The sequence below is a fragment of the Meriones unguiculatus genome, chromosome 2 (genome assembly GCF_030254825.1).
Source record: "Meriones unguiculatus strain TT.TT164.6M chromosome 2, Bangor_MerUng_6.1, whole genome shotgun sequence".
Taxonomy (NCBI): domain Eukaryota; kingdom Metazoa; phylum Chordata; class Mammalia; order Rodentia; family Muridae; genus Meriones; species Meriones unguiculatus.
This window is the reverse complement of record NC_083350.1, coordinates 171042063-171059803: the sequence shown is the minus strand read 5'-3', so window position 1 is coordinate 171059803 and position 17741 is coordinate 171042063. Positions and strand designations below refer to the sequence as shown.

The following is a 17741-nucleotide window of genomic DNA, read 5'->3' as shown; positions in this document are numbered from 1 at the left end:
CCAATAGTCACCTGGGAAGAGGGTCTCTCTCTTGAAGGTGCTGTCCTGGCCTAGGCTCATGTCTGTGTGAAATTGTCTTGGTTGTTGACTGATGTGGAAAAGTCTAGCCCACACTGGTGGTTTGAATGGGAATGGCCCTGTAGACTCTCGTGTTTGAATGTTTGACCATTAGAGAGTAGCACTATTAGGAAGTGTGCCCTTGTTGGAGCAGGTGTGGCCTTGTGGGAGGAAGTGTATCATTGTGTGGGAGGGTGTTGGGGTCTCCTATGTTCAAGCTATACCCAGTGTGACACACAGTCTCCTTCTACTACCTTCAGATCATGCTGCCATGCTTCCACTATGATGACAATGGACTAAACCTCTGAACTGTAACCCAGCCCCAATTAAATGTTTTCCTTTATAAGAGTTGCCTTGGTCGTAGTGTCTCTTTACAGACACTATAGGTAATGCCACCAATGGGCAGGTGGTCCAAGGTTATATAAGAAATCAAGTTTAGTGTGATCCAGAGGGGACAAGCTAGTGTTGCTCCATGGTTTCTATTTCATTTCTCACCTTCAGGTTCCTGCCCTGAGTTCCCTCGTGATGGACTGTTATCTAGAAGCGTAAGCTAAATAAACCCTTTTTCCCCTGAGTTGCTTTTGGTCATGATGCTTATCACGGCAACAGAAACCTAACTGGAGAAGTAGAGTAGATGCGTTAAACACATTTGAACTTATGACATTTTAGTTATGATGAGTTAATGGGTATATGCCATATTGTAAGAAGTATCTGTATCTGTATCAGGGGAAAGTGGGGACCAGACTGAGGGGAAGAGTGATATTTGGGATAAGAAGGAGTATGAGAAGAACCTTGCTTCCAGAGTAACATCAATGGCTGTGTAATGCAGTTCTCTTATTTTCTTACCAAAGGAGGAAAAAGCAGGTCCCTGGAAAGAGTCTGTCTAGTGCCACAGAGTAGATGTGCCAAGCACACCTGTTAAATGCTGGTGACAGTCATCAGCTAGAAAAAAAAGAATGGAAATTTTTGTTTTTCAACATAAAAAGAGAACATGAAATGCTGGCTGCAGTTTCTAAAACTCTAATATTTTACTGATGTCACCACAATAACAGCATCAAAGCTTTCTGGGTGTTTTGCACCATGATAGCAGGTTTTAAAGGTGCTTTTGGTCTATAAAGCAGTGGTGAGTGGGGCTTCGGATGTGTCTGTTTGCAGAGTGCTTGCCTAGCATGCACAAGTTCCTGGTTCCACTCGCAGCGCCATAGAAACTCGGACATAGTGGTGCACATCTGTAAGCCAGCACCTGGAAGGCAGGCACAAGAAGATCGAAGGTTCCAGATGATCCTCTACTGCATAACAAGTTCAAGGCCAGCCTGGAACACATGAGGGAAAAAATGCATGTTTACCAAATATTGATGAAGCATATGTAGCATGACCCAAATTGTTTCCTTCATTTTCTACTTGCCCCATCCTCTTCTGTGACCTTTTTGTTTAAACTCTTACGGCATTCTCTGGTCATATTCTTTTTTTTTTTTTTTTTTTTGCCTTATTCTTAGGTAAGTGTGAAGAGTTACCTTTTGAACTAAATCAAATATTCTACCATCCTTGTTAGTTTTTACATAAAAGTGTTTCCAGAACTCTCTCTAACGTGAGTCAAATGTGGGTGGTCTGATCTAGCTACTTGGTGACACAACCAGAGTAATGACTGCCCCGAACTGCCAGACAGGGAATCCTGAAGGGCACAATGACCTTGAGCCTAATCTGTGGGCCTTTATTGATAATGGGAAGCCTGTGTGGGGATCTCATTGCTCATGCATTTCTAGATTTCCCTTATTAATGTAGGCTAGAAAAAGGAGAGCCAATGGAATCTACCTCACAAGTGGCATCCATGTGAAGACTGAAATACTGAATCCCACATGCCAGGACTGGCCCCATGCTGCCCTTGCTAAGTGTCTGTCTCTCACCTTCTCCCCAAGCACTAAGACATTTTATCAGTGTCTCAGCTAGGTGCAGTGATTTGCCCGGCTCCTCTCTTTCTTCTGCATTGGAATAATAACATCTCTGATTTTTAAAATGAAAACTGTGCTTTTTCAAACAGACTACATACTTTGTCACGTGAAACCAAACACTGTGGGAAAAGTACGAGCAGATGCTGCAGGAAATTGACAAATTCCTCAAATACCAATTAATAGACACAAGTAAGCTATCACCACATCTGTTCCCAAAGGTGTAGAGTTTTTCAGGCAGTGTACATCAGAATGTCTTGGAAAGCTTGTTGAGAAGTGTCGAAGATGAGAGCTACATATAATGCTTATAACAGGTCTCCCAGAATTCCGGGGCTTGAATATGACTGAGAACTGATAACTTAAGGAAGCTGACATCTTAGAAATAATCAGCATGCCACACTGATGAATTCAGACTCCTACCCTTTTTCACTTACTGATTTTATTCTAAATACTTGTTAAATAAAATGGATTCCTACAATACTCATAGAGATGTGGGTGTGTTGTATTGTATTGTACTGTATTGCATTGCATTGCATTGTATTTGCATTGTTGGGGTTCAAGCTCAAGGCATTGCACATGCTATCCAAGTACTCTCCCAGTGAGCTATATCCTCTGCTCCCAGAGTCAAGGTTCTAAGAAAAGTTCTCTAGATAACTAGGGTAGCCTGCACCCATCATCCCAGATAGAGAGGTTGAGGCAAATTTTCTGGAGCACAAGAGTTTGAGGCTAGCCTGGGGAACATAACAAGACCAATTTCTTGAAAAACAGAAAAGAGAAGTTACGCTCCAAATCTTTAATGAACATACTCAGATAAACATGGAAATACAAAGCCCAAATGTTATCATTGATATAAGTTAGAAATAAGATCTACATACCTCAGTTAATAAAATAACAAGTCATTGAGATATACTGCAGGCAAAGCACTATTCATTGTATTTTCAAAAATGACAAAATAGCTTAAAAGTCAATCTGTGTGTGAAGAGGCTGTCATTTAGTGGAGGGTCAACAGTCACAGAGTAAGGCTGTCAACAATGTCTACACACGTGGAAGGCCTCTTCCAGTGTCCCATCCCCCTTTCTGGGAGTGCAGAACTATACCACTTTCATCCCTTCACCCATGGTCTCCAGCCCACGAGCCGCTCTACCACTCTGCACTATTAATTGAGCTCAACAGCAGTATTTTTCAGTAGCTGAAAGAACAAAAAGATTAAGTAGTAGGATGGACATTCTTTAATATCTCTTTTGCTAATTTTTACATTTAACATAGTGTTCCTTGCGTTGTGCCTTTCCAATGAACACCAACACAAAGATGAATTATTGATTATATTTGCTCAGTAAATTCATTTCACCTGGGACTGCAGATAGCTATGTGCACTCTATAAATAACTAGGAAGGCATGAAGTTCTTGTTAATGTGCAAGGGTGTTGGGGACTTCTTGAGATTTTTCACTTCTATTTTTATAAGGTACTTGAGCTTTGATGCTGGAAATCCTGCTAACCAGAAGCACACACAGCACATGAGTCACACCCATGTTTTTTCTCTCTCTCTCCACAGAGAGCTTTAGAACAGACCTTAAACATGCCAGGAGCCAAAGCTCTTCCAGATGTATGCTCTGGCTGATCTCTAGAAAACTTTTCCACAGTCCCGTCTCTCAGAACATAGACCATGCATGACGTGAGCTCCCGAGCCCACTACACACTTTAAAAACAAGTGTTACAGTTATTTATGTCCTTAAAGGAGGGTGTGACTTGCACTCATGTGTACACATGGCGGTTGGAGGGTAGCCTGAAGGAACGGTTATCTCTTGCCACCATGGGTTCCAGGAATTTTCCCCAGGTGAGTTTGCAATAGACTTCTTTATGGTTTTCAGGTTCTTAATTTCATTAATGACTCTTTTCTAAAGTTGGAGGCAAACTTTTCTAAACACTGTTTTACAAGACCATTTTCCCTCCAGTGACTTTTTAACTGTTTTCATGAAGTGGCTCTTGCTGGAAAAATCCTTCTCAGAACTTGTTTACTGCTGTTATTATGTAACTCTTCCCAAGTCCGCATAAACAATTTGAGCTTCGTTTTCCCACAGGTTTTACTAAGACCTGATTTGTAGAGTACTGTGAGACTGACTGTTCTAAGCAGGATGGATCATCCTTCATTCTGAGAACAGCCAAAAGACAGGGTTATTGGCAAACAAACAAACATTTATTTGTTTTTGTACAAGCGAAGTTCTTGATCTTTTGCTAGCTACTGGAAACCACTCATAGTTTCCCCAAGTTTGTTTCTTCAAGGACAGGAGGAAAGCCTTCCTTTGTTTGGTGTGTGTTAGCAAGATGGGTCTTATGTATGTAGTCTGTGTGTGTGTATGTGTGTGTTATGACACTGATATTTCATCATCTTTGCCATTGTCTAAAATGACATTGGAGACTCCAGTACTCATGCATATATGATTACACAAGCAGATGAACACTAAGAGATGAAGATTATTGGTATATCATCTGAAACCACCTCCACCCCCGCCACAACCCCATTTGAACCGAAATACCCAGAGCATAATGGAAAATTAGATATGAACTATTTTATCATTCTTCTATAGTTTAAATATGTGAATGGAAGTTTGTCATTTTCTAAATCAATTCTCTTGTTTTAAAGAAGAGGAAAGGAGGAGGAAAGGAGAAGAAGAGGTGGCCATATATCAGTTCTTGGGAAAAACTGAGGACTCATAAGGGTAAAGATAAGTGGGGGAAAAAACAAATAGTGATCCTAAGCATCCCCTAAACATGTCACTGGTAGTCTGTTCTGGCTTGTTTTGTGACTCACTTACTTTGATATTCCACAGATATTTGAAATTATGTGTGCTTCATCTGTCTATTAAAAATTGGCTGTTGCCGCCAACTTCAATAGTTCCTGTAACTACCCTCCATCATCCTCTCCCTTTGCATAACACCTAAATCCTCTGAAGGGCCAAGTCTGCTCTTGGCTTCAGAACTCCAGCGCTGGGAGGTAGCTCACCATCTGTCTTAAACTTCTCGAGTAACTTTTTGCCAAGGCAAGTGTGGAGTATAGGCGACAACCTGGGACTCTCTGGTCTCAGAACAGGAAAAATAAAGGAAGTCCATCGTGTTGTTTAAGTCCTTTGTTTGCTAGTAGTGTTTGTGGGGAATGAAGACTTGATCTTTAATTGTGTGAAAAACAAAGACTGAGCTGCATGCCGATGGCCAGGACAGACTTCAGAGACCTTGCAGTTTTGAAACAGATATTTATGAACATCTGCTTTCTCCCCATAAATTTTAATATGGATTTCATCCTTTGAAACCTACAAAGCTCCCAGGTGCTTCTTTAGTCTTTATCTTGGGGAATAGTCTTTAAAAAAAAAAAAACCAAAAATCTCTTTTTTCTAATGAACACATTCTAAAACATTTTGTTAAAACAACATTCATTCATGTATGAGAGTGTGTGTGTGCATGTGTGTGTGTGTTCCTGAACCACATATGCAGGGCCTATTGAAATGTTTCTGATGTTAGCATTCCAAAATACTATATTCAGCAAGTTAAGCTTGCAAAACATCCAATCCCAGATTGTAAAGCACAGTTGTCTTAAAAAAGATGCTAAAAGGCCTGATCTGTGTTTTTCATTAAAATATTTTGTTTGCTGAGTGTTTAACAAGCACTTTCAGAGGCTGAGGTTCCAAACATCCTACTGAACAAACAGAATCCCTGTCCTCATTGTGTTTATCTTCTGGTGAGCATGACTGTTCTCTAAAAAGAATCTTCAATGGCCGTTATACCTTTCATATAACTCTCTGGCAAATGGGATTTGTACTCTGCCTACAAACCAATGATGCTGCTCCATTCCCAGTGCTATACTTGATACTGGGATGCAGCTGCTATCAAAGAAGATGGAGTTCTGTTCTCAAATTGCTCAGAGTCTAGTATGCTTCTCATCTGTGTCAACAAATGGAGAAGAGGTAGTTCTGGGGTGAGATCAAGTAACCCATTGCCCATTCTCTTCTCAGGTCCCTCTGAAGCCATGCAAACACCACAAACTTCACCTGCCCTTTCTGAGTACTAAAAGCTATAAGTAGGAAAGATGAAAATACAGGACTAAAGGCAGGAAAGTGAACTCACTCTACACCAGTGCTTACACACAAAGTAGGTTGAAAAGGTGCGTGTAAGGCTAACAAGAAGGCAAGTCCTTCTTAGGAGGATCAAGATCTTAAGAGTGCAGTGTCCTGCTGCCTGATAACACAGAATATAGATTATTTATGTAACAGAAAAGACTGGGGGGAGGGTAGTAGAGAAATTTCATTTAGTTAGGCTAATAATTTTCCATCTACTTACCTCTGTCTGCTCTGCCTCCTAAAGAGCATGCTGAATCATGCCACAGGCCTCCTAAAAATGAGCCATCTTAGTGTGTCAAATTCCACTCAACTACTCAAAGAAAAATGATGAATCTACTGACAAATGATTTAAGAGATGATTTCCCACTCAAACCTACAGAGCTGTATTGTGGAATAGAAAACAATATCTCTACATTTAATAATTCCTAAGATAATTCCTAAGGCTAAACGGAACTGGAGTTGAGGGCAAATGAGCCCATCCTTGTATTTTCCGTTGCTCTCTAAAAAGCCAACCTTATGAAAGCAATATTTGGAGACTAATAATTAGTTCTCAATTTTATGTGCTACTTAACTATAAAGCCATTTCTCCATCAGCATTTCCTTCAACCACAGTGCAACACGGATGTCCTTTCTTTAGAGAAATTTGGGGGCAGCTTCAAATGCAGGAAAATTCTGGGCCACTGCAGGTTCTGATTTCTCTCTCTGCACCCCAAACCTAGGGCCCTCGAAGCTGTGTTCCCTCACTATACAGTGAAGAGTCCGAGCTAAGTACTCTTTCCCAAGGCTGGCCAAGACAAGTACATTTCAGTGCTCTCTTGGTCCCAGCACCACTACTGATCATCAGCCATTCCAACACCATCCCCTCTCTTTCTGCTGTCAGATGCTCTGGAGCAGGCAGGCAGGCTTATTTTCTTTGTGCTTTGTGTTCCTGAAGCAGGATCTGGACCAGCTCCGGCTCCATCTGGAAGAGGTGAGGTTCTTTGACGTGTTTGGCTTCAGTGAAGCAGCAGGGACATGGCAATGCTTCATGTGCAACAACCCTGAAAAGGCAGCCGGTGAGTGGCCCCTCTGGTACAAACAACCAGCTGTGTCCCCTTGGATCTACGGTGGTCCGAGAGCCCTGTGACTCTAGACAGCCTTCTTCTTGGTACAAGCCCCATGTTGTACTAATTTACAGAGTAGGGTCTGATCTCTGCCTCACACCACGAAAGGCTTCTCACCGGAGTAGTTGTGTTTAAAAAAAAAAAAGCAACAAACAAAAACAGCACGATGCTAGAAGGGAGAGAGACAGAATCAAAGAGAAAAGAGAAGCATCTTTGAGCTCTCTGTGGTTATCAGGAAAGCAAGATTGGGCTGAATTTGTGGTAGAGCATTTGCATAGCAAGTGTGAACTCCTCAGTTCAATCTCTAGTATTTTTGAAAAGGAGGAAGAGGGAAGGGAGGAAAGAAGGAAGGAAGGAAGGAAGGAAGGAAGGAAGGAAGGAAGGAAGGAAGGAAGGAAGGAAGGAAGGGGTGTTTTACTCCCCTTTATTTCACAAAATGACCCTGAAGGTTGGAGAGAACAAAATCTGCCAAGCTGCGCGGTAGAGCCTCAAGCAAGGCCACACTGAATCAGAGGCCCAGCATGCCTCCATGTTGTCCTTGTGGGGCTGCTTGATGAACAAACCATACACTGCTAATGGGCAGCAGCCGTTCCTCCTCCTTTCTGCTGCCCAATGAATCTAGTCTACCAACCTGACTAAAACTGTTGGTGGGTACAAGCAAAGCCCTATGCTATGCATGCTGGACGCCTCCTTCATTTAGGCAATATTGAGGTAAATACTGTGTCTCCTGTACCCTCTCCTCCAATTTGGAGATTTTATTGTGTTGTTTTTTTTTGTGTGTGTGTGGTTTTGTTTGTTTGTTTGTTTGGTTGGTTGGTTGGTTGGTTTTTCAAGACAAGCATTGGCTGTCCTGGAGTTTGCTCTGTAGACTAAGCTAGCTAAAACTCTCTGAGATCTTCATGTCTCTGCCTCCTAAGTTCTGGAATCTGAGGTGTGCGCCACCTCACCCAGCTGGGCCATTCTGTCCTGAACACTCCGGATCTTAAAAATAACCCACTGTGGCAAGTCTGTGCTCCTGTTAACTGCCAAAATGTTGAGGCTGAGTCATAATAAATAAATAAATAAATAATAAGTGAGAGGGGTTCACAGAGAGGTGCCAATTAAAATGCACGACCCCACAGAACCACAAAAGTAGTATGGAAAAATAAAGCTGGCAGTCAAGATGTTTTTGTGAGGCACAGATTGTGAGCAGATTACAGTGTCTGGATTAAGCTCACTTTTAAAAAAGTTAATTCAAGCAAATAATAGATTGGGGGATTGAACGCCTCCATTGTAAAACTTTCTAACTAGACCTTTACCGCACATACGCAAGAAGACAGAGCAGAAGAGAAACGTCATCTCAGAGCGCGATGAAATAAGCCTCTTCTCTTAGGTGGCTCTGAGAGGGCCCTTCCCTCCAGTGAAGTTCTTCGTTCACTAAGGATTGAGTCAGACTGACTAAGAGAGGCCTCGGGAAAGGGGTTAACGTTACAAGGCGTTCCTTTAGCGTGTATTTCCTCAAATCTGCTCCACACGCTTAGAAAGAGCATCTTTCACACCACCATCGTATTTGTTTTTCTCGCCATGAAGCATAGACTTGGGAACACAGAGCGATAAAAGCTCTAACAAGACCAAATACTTCATAGCAGAACATATTGAATCAAAATGTTTGCCTCTGAAAATGTCAGTGTGTTTGGATTTCTTTGCTCATTTGCTTGGGCTACATAAAAGAAGATTTGAGACAGAGAGAAATCCTCCTTTAAACTGTTATTTTCACACTCTTGGGTCCCTGGAGAGTTTATATATGTTGTTGGTTTCATCTTTTTATATAGGCATATAAATTATATATTTGATCTAAGTGAAAGGTCCAGCATAATCCCTCAGCCAAATGGATTCTTCAGGGAGACGGCATTTGCATTCTTCCTGTGCTCAAATTCCAAAGTGAAAGATGACTAAGACATACAAATGAACATTTGGGCCGAGGGCATGAGCAGTCAGCCTAGTCGCAGCCCATTTTTCACATATGTGGTGTGTGTCTTTTGCGTGGGATGAGCGTCTTCTGCAGGATGCCTGAAGACAGAAACATGAAGACTGTGCAGAGCCCATGCTTTGGAAGGGATTCACAATCCAGTCAGGGCCAGGAGACTTCCATGAGAAAATCTTACACTCTTCTTCATGTGTTCTTTAGCATACAGCAAAAAAAGAAAAAGAAAAAAAGAGAGAGAGAGAGAGAGAGAGAGAAAGAAAGAAAGGAAGAAAGAAAGGAGGGAGGGAGGGAGGGACGGAGGGAGGAAGGGAGGAAGGGAGGGAGGGAGGGAGGGAGGGAGGAAGGAAGGAAAGAAAGAAAGAAAGAAAGAAAGAAAGAAAGAAAGAAAGAAAGAAAGAAAGAAAGACTGACTTATTAATTCCCTCCAAGGTCATACAGTTATACAGTCACTTACCGGTAGAACTGACATTTTCTTCAAGACAAGCTAATTCCAGAAATTGAAATTTCAACCTCTAGTGCCAGTCCAAATTAAAACATGAAAATTTTAAAACTCCAATAACAATTATTCCACAGTATTATGGTGTGTTGTAAAGACCAAAAGGAAGTTTAATTGTTCAGATGTGATCTGTCTCTTTGATTTATTTTACAAGAACGGGAACTTTGATGTGATAATAAGCGGGTAATTATTACACGTGGCCAATGATTACAACAGAAACTATTTCCAGTCCAATTGCTGATTCGGTTCCAATAGTCATTTTACAAAGGTACAAAGCAGATGATTTCAAAATCCCAGAAATAACTCAGCAACCCTCTGAGACCTGTCTGGTGATATGTACTGCAGATGCCGTTACTCCACGTGAATGAGAGAATAGTGGTTGAGCAAGATTTAGCCGAACATAGCTGACTTCTGGAAAACCAGGCAAAGCCTCTACCAGCTGCCAGTGAGCCTTGGAACTTCAGGACCTGTACAGTAAAAGAAGGCAAAGGGCTGCGCCGGGGCTGTCAGAGCTTATAGTCTGCTGCATTTGTATTTTTGGTTGTTTGTTTTTTTTTTTTGTTTGTTTGTTTTTTTTTTTTTAAGTAGGAGGGAGAAGTAGGTCATGACTCTCACTCTTGCTGCCTAAAGTATATGGGGTGATTTAGTTCCTGTAACCTGGGGAGAAAAAAAGGAAAAGCTTAGAATTTTGGCACTCATGTCCTCTATAAAACTCAGTAATCCCAGTGTAGTCACTTTCTGAGTCATTTGACAGTTAGAATTCGAATGTGGTTGTCAGCAGGAGGTCTCCGTGCATTCTGAAAGAAAATGGAAGAAGTCCTGTTTGGGTAGCGTTCTATTACGATTCCTCTGTGGAACTGATTTCAAATATTTGCTGTACAAGAGCAAACTACCCTTTCTATCACACAAACAAACAGAAGCGGGTTCTAAGTAAAATGCATGTGGCATGGGGGAATCTCATCTCCACGGTGATGAGAGAGAGTCTCTTCAGAAAGCAAAGGGACTAGTGTGGCTCTCCTCAACACACACAATTCTTGTGGGCTAGATGCCTTTCCGTGCCAAAGGCCAACATGCATATGGGCTAAACAACCCTAGTGAGGCCAATTCATAAGCCCGCAAACAGCTTGTGAGTTCGCCGATATGAAACTTTCCCATTTAGCTTCAAATGTCACCTTCACAGAACTTCAACATAAGGAAAGAATCCACTTTCGACTTAGGCAATGTCGGGGTTGTCTTAGCCTTCCCTCTGCCACACATGTTCAAGTACCGGCCTATCTGCTAAAAAACTGTTAGCGTGCCAAAAACAGCACAACCCTGGTGTGCAGAACTTCACAGCTCGTATTACACACGGCCAGTGACGACGTGAGTGTACTCATTACATCCAATTGAGCCCCAGCTTGGTGATCAGAAACTCCGAATTGTCCCTAATGATATAAACACGTCCTCATCGACCCAGATGATTTATCAGCATGAAATGCTTTTCCTTTCCTCCTCCTGATCTTTCACCTTCTAGTCCAATGCTGCTGCAGCATCAACCCCCACCCCTCTCTATCTCTCCTCTAAGGCAGAATAAACTCTCCCTCCTTTCACTCTTTCTGTTTTCTGCCTGCATGTCTACGTTGAGTGTGGCATGTTGACATCAGTCTCCTCCAAGAGACAGTAACCTGAGAGAGGAGCCATGTATGATTCCGGGCCTAGCACATAGCATGTTTAATAAGCACCGACACATAGATGGGCAATCAAGCAGCTTGTGAATCACATCACTGGCAGCATAGCCATGATAGAAAACTGGATTTGTTTTTGAAACACAGAGTTTGAAAGACTGCAGAACTTGCAAAACTGCAGCAGGAGGATTGTGATTCAGAAGTCAGCCGGGGCTACATAGCGAGACTCTGTCTCAAAAACAAATCTAATGTTCTATCAACTTTTAAATGAACTATTTTTAGTTGGTATACAAAATAGTGGATCTTGTCGTGACATTTTAAAACATACACATCACTGTAATTTGTTCGTGTTAACTCATCTTACCTCCCATCACCTCCTCTGGCTTTGTGGATCTCCTTCTTTTCCATAAGAGTCCTCTCTCTCTCTCTCTCTGTGTGTGTGTGTGTGTGTGTGTGCATGTGTCTGTGTGCATACACTTGCATATAGCTTGTTAAAGCTAGATTCTATAAATGAGAAGCAATACTTTATCTGTTTTCTCCCATTATCCTCTTATTTTACCCTCTCCCTCACTTTACATCTCTTCTCCTTCTACTTGTATATCAAATACATAATACATATTCATAAATCCATAATGTATATAAGAGGAAACATTAAATGTTTGTCTGAATCTGACTTACTGCCTTTAACATGATTCTCTTTGGTTCCACCCACTTTTCAGAGAATGAAATAATTTCCTTCTCCTTTATCTCTGTATGGACACCCTGTTTCTTCATACATTCAAGCAGGGCATCCGGGCTGGTCGCACAGCTTCATTTTGGGGCACGATACAGTAACAAGCATGATTGCTCAGGATTTCTGAAGTATTCTGACTTGGCTTTCCCTGAGGGGTATAACTGGACCACACAGCTTTATTTGGTCAGCTTTTAATGGTCAGCCTTCCCTTGAGGGTTCAATCCTTAGGACCACTCAGAGAAAACAAAACAAACCACTGTAACAGCAGCACCACCACAGTGAGCAAGACAGAGAAATATACTTAAAATCAATATAAGCCTACTAATGACTACAAAACAGACAACAGCAAAAATAATGTCAAGTGTACTGTAAGGTTAAAACTCATATAAGGTAAATGTAGTAATAGCAAATTAATCAGGCAAAAGAAAAGATGCAAAGTTGAACAAGGCTTAAATAAATGGAGGGGAAAGTAGAATAATGGAAAAGAATGTAGTCAAGGGGCATAAGAAGAGGAAAAGATAATAAAAGGGAAAATATTTATCTACTATAAAAATTTTAATAACTATGATGATGCCATGATGAAACTCATTATTTACATTCTAACATAAAATATTAATTTAAAACAGTTCTAGTTTGTTTCAGGAACTTTTGAGATTTGTGAGTTGTTTACTTCCCAAATCTCATAAATTTACCCTCTCCTTCCTAAATATAGTGTTTAAATTTGAAGATAATTGTTATACAACCACCAAGCTTATATCTTAGAACAATTTCATTAGTGAATTCTTCTCAGTCAATACTAATAAAGCACAAATATTCATTTTAGGAAGAAAAAAGTAGAAATTTATCTGATGACATAGATTAAAAAAATGAGCATCACAGTTGTAAAGGCACTTTTATTTTAAGATCTTTCCCAAGTATTTGAAAACCTCATCAAGGTCAGAGTCGTCTAGTGCACAGTGCAGCTACCATACCTGTTTAGCTAGAGCTACAACGTGGGCATTGTAATGACTTCAGCTCAGAGAAAAGCTTACACGAGTCTGACGCTGCTAAAAACCTAAAAGTAAGTATTAGATATTTGATTTTTGTCTTTTTTTTTTTAATTAGCCCCTTTATAAGCTATACCAAAACCAGATCAATACCCTAAGGCAGACTGGATTCTTGGAATACACAGACCTGGAAAGTTGTTTAAAGAACTCTTTGGTGATAGCCAACCTAGTTTTCCCTAGACGATTTCTCTCTTCAAGCCTCCTGTGACGACAGGAAAGTCTTCAGCTCACTTACTGTTTACACAGCCTTTAGATAGCTGGAATAAGGGTGTCTGAGAAGTCAGAAGCCGCAGAGATGCTCAAGTCGCCTGGTTTTCTCTTTAAAAACTTTGGCTTGAGATAAGGAAAAGAAACATCAAATAAAAATAAACCTGCTGAGTCTGAGAAACCTGAGATTATGTCCTAAATAACGCTTAATTAGTTAATTATAAAAGTTCTTAGAATTATGGTTCATATGCAAATTTATTCCATGGCCTCATTGGTAGCTTTCTAAATATTTGTCAGTTAATTAGTATTTATATAAACTCATATGTATTCTCCAGATAACTTATCAATCATAAAAGAACTAGTCAGCCACTAAGATAGCATAGATTTAGCATTTCCCATGTTTATGCCAATTATAGCAGAGACTTAATATGTGTGTGTGTGTGTTTGTATGTATGTGTGTGTATATGTGTGTTCAAATGCAGGCAGCTTTCCTGGGAATTTTAACCCTCTAATCTTCATTTCATAACAGCAAAACTCCAAAAAAAAATAGTTATTTAAGCTTCAGACACTTGAAATAACTTATTTCACATCAAGTGATGCTGCCAAGTGACAAAGGGGCATCCAAAGGCGGCCACGCCTCAAATGGAAAGACAAAGATTAAACCAAAATCAACACACACAAGTAGCAAATCCAACGATCTAGATGGGTATGCCCGGACAAAATGAGTGTCTTCTTTATAGACGGCTGGGCCAAAATGACTCGCAGAAACACAGGTCCATGGCCTGCTATCTTTGTGTCCCTGTGTTCTCGAACATATTAGGAAACAGGAATTGGTAACATAAAATGGATTTAGTTAAAGTTTGGCTAACTAGCGAGAAAGAGATAAAAAATATTTTTTCCACCATGCCTGTGGCAGCTTTACAATTCGAGATTAAATAAATAAATAAATAAATAAATAGGCAAGCCAGAAGATATGTAGATTTTGCTGTCATACAGTTTGATCAGTCCTTTCCTAGGAAAGCGTAAATCAGCCCCCAGGTCAGCTTCCTTCTCCGCAGGTTGTCTCCATGCTCAGCTCTCAGCGTGAAGAGTCCGCTATAGTTACAGATTACAGTTACAAGATGTTGCCAATAATATCTTATCATAAGATCTCATTAATGAGACCAAGTGGGACCTCCATGGGATATGCATATGGAACTCTTTCTTGTTAAAAGTTTAATCCTAAGATTGAACAATTATCCCCATTTCTTTCTGCTTCCTGATCTTTTCTCATCGGTGCCTGTCAGTCATGATTCATCAGGCCTAAGGCAACCTCCATTAGGAGTCTCTCCTAAGAGTACACAAATAGCCACACACGCCATTGGAATTGCTGAAAGGCTCTCTTCTCGAAAGCGTCCTTAGATTTTGTTTGCTCACCAGACTGGGGAGAAGTCTCAGTAAGTAAAACCCTTGCCCTAAAGTCTAAGTATCTGAGTTCAGATCATCCCCAGAATGCCCAGAAAAAGCTAGACCAAGGCGTGCATTGATTACCCAGCAATGCCAGATGAGAGGTAGAAGCAGGCAGACTGGAGGCTCACTGGCCAGCTGGTGTGGCCTGCTGGGCAGGGCTGTAGGCCGATGAGCCAGAGAGACCCTGTGAAATGGAACCCAAGGTTGTCCTCTGACCTACATACACGTGCACACATGCACAGTCACACATATACATGTTACATACACACACAAACACAGAAAAAAGAAATTTTGTTTCACTGATGATATAAGTAAAATGCCACAAACATTGATTCTAAGAACTTTGCAACTTTTGGTTTAGTTTGGTTTGGTTTGGTTTTTCAAGACAGGGTTTCTGTGTAACAGCCCTAGCTGCCCTGGATTTGCTTTGTAGACCAGGCTGGCCGCTAACTCACAGAGATCCGCCTGCCTCTGCTTCCCTGAGTTCTGAGGTTACAGACATGTGCCATCATGCCAGGCTTGCGCTTTGCAACTTTAATGAAATAAATCCAACAACACATATATGATCATACTGTCCTCCTATTTCTTTATTCTGTAGAAAAGTCATAACCACTTTGCACCTGTTGTTTTTTACTTTACTTTTTTTGTATGTTATTTGACCGATTACTCTCATCCATCATGGCAAAACTCAAAACTTCCCAGGAGTTTTTGGGCTACACAGAGTGTATAGACTGCTGCTCTCCATAGTCTGGAGACCTCGTTAAAACTCCAGAGTCCCTCGCCACCCCCAAAAGTCAGATACAGTGGATTGGACCACTGCTTTGGAGAGTTCACAAACTAGCAGCTGATTCTGAAGAAGGGGCTCCCAGAACACAGTCTGGGAAACATAGTGAAAGGTTTTATACAGTATAATTCTGACAGCCTGGCAGGTTGAGACTCAGCACTTGATCAGAGAAATCTAGAAAATGACCTATGCTATGGAACATGTGAAACTATTGAGCAATGAGTCATCTGGTCACGTGGTAGCACCCTCACAAGGCTACTATCTCACTTTGTTGTTCTGGTTCTTATCGTACAGCATCTTATAGAAACAATGCTGATTATTCTGTGTTTGTATTTATTTATTCACCCCAATAAGGAAATGTATATGCTAAAGCCCATGAGAAACATAACGTTTGTTGGGATCCTTAGTGATTTCAAAAACCACACTCAGTCTATGTGGCTCCTAAGACCCCACAGTTCCACCCCCCTGTGATCATATCCTCTGTAATTACTTCTGGCTTTGTTAGAACTGGCATACACACTACCAAAAAAAAAAAAAAGTAAATTGAGACTCTCAGTGCAAACAAAGAAATTCCCTATAGACAGCAGAGAAACCACAGTTCCCTGTAGCCGTCATTTCAAGGGCGACTGTATACTTTTTCTCAGCCCTTAGTTTAAAACTCTTATTTTGAAACTTAGTATTTGGGAATCACAAATTTTCTCCGAGAATATGCCTTCTTTTAAAGCCATTTGCCTATAACAAACAAGAAAAGAATACATAAAATTCAAATGTCACAAATGAAATTCATGATGGCCTCAATATGTGTTATTTATATGCAGTGAGGTATGGCTGTCTATACATGAGGTATGGCTGTCTCTATGTAGTGAGGTATGGTTTTATATGCAGCGAGAGATATGGCTGTCTACATGTGAGGTATGGTTGTCTGTATGCAGTGAGGTATTTCAAGATGAGAAAAGCACACAAAACAAGGAGCTCCTAAGCCTGAGTGGAAGTCAGTGCGGCTGAGGATTAGCAAGTATAACAAACACTACTGTCTGCTCATTCTTCCCAATATATTGCAAAGACAAGAGTGAGGTCTAGAAAGAAAATAAAAAGAGCAACCACAGATGTCATGGGAGATGATTCCAATGCAGCCAAGCCACCGGTGACAGTTTTGTTGAATAAATCAATCAGTTATTCAAAAAGCCCTCCTTCCTTTTCAGACTGACTTCTCACACCTACCATGTTGACCTAGAAAAGATTTCCTGTCTCACTTTGAGTTCTCACTATTCCTAACACTTAGACATAAATTACTGTTTGAAAAAGAATAAAGGCCAGAGAGATGGGTCAGCAGTTAAGAGCACCAAGCCTGACCCTCTGGTTCCACCCTGGATCCTATGTGGTGGCAGGAGAGAACTGACCACAAGTTGCCCCCTGATTTCCACTCCTGTGCATGTGTACATGTGATGCACTCCCCCAACACACACACGCGCGCACACACACATACACACACACAGAACAAATGCTTTAAAGCCTTTTATATGTTTCATTACATTGTTAATAAATGGAGGGAGTCGCCCCTCTCCTGAAGCCGTTGGGATATAACATTTCTAGACTGCATCTCTTCCTTAAGATGAAATGATGGTGACAGTTGGATCATGTTCAGGGTTATGATTCTGATGATAATTGTTGATGGTCAGGGCTTGGTTAGCAAGGCCACTGTTAACCTTTATGGCACATTTATATTTGGGAAGGATGTAATGCATTTAGGGATGTTTGGCCCAAACAGCTCAATTCAGGCTGAACTTCAACCCCAACTGGACACCTTGGCCAAGTGTCCCTGTCCTGAAAACCATCTGCCATCTTTTGTGTTGACTGTGTTGTAAGCTACAACCCTAAAGAGGGGGAAACTCATATTCATTATTGTTTAAAAGCTTTCTGAAAACCAGCCAGCTAGAGAGGTACATATTCTGAAATTCAGCTCACACCTGGCTCCCTTATCTCATAAGCTATAGGTCTATGCCAGAGAGCAGTTTTTATGTAGTCCTGTGTGAGCCATTATAATAATGAGTAAGATGGCACACTATATTTAAATACATTTGAAGTGGCTTAAAACATTTTCAGAATTAGGCTGAGAGGAGGCTCAATGGGAAAAGCAAGCATGAGGACCTGACTTGAATCCTGACTGGGTGCACTATCAT

General features: G+C 41.0%; 1 protein-coding gene across 7 annotated transcripts in view; it reads left to right on the top strand.

Moving 5' to 3' along the window:
- The window catches only part of Veph1 (ventricular zone expressed PH domain containing 1), a 212399-nt gene that overhangs the window by 179716 nt on the left and 14942 nt on the right, over nucleotides 1-17741 (top strand). For 5 of the 7 annotated variants that reach the window (XM_021634062.2, XM_021634063.2, XM_021634065.2 and 2 more), the window contains one exon: nucleotides 7048-7168. In XM_021634062.2, the coding sequence (XP_021489737.1) occupies nucleotides 7048-7168 (121 nt within the window). The remainder of the gene's footprint in view (nucleotides 1-7047; nucleotides 7169-17741) is intronic. The other 2 variants (XM_021634064.2, XM_021634066.2) reach the window with 1 other exon arrangement.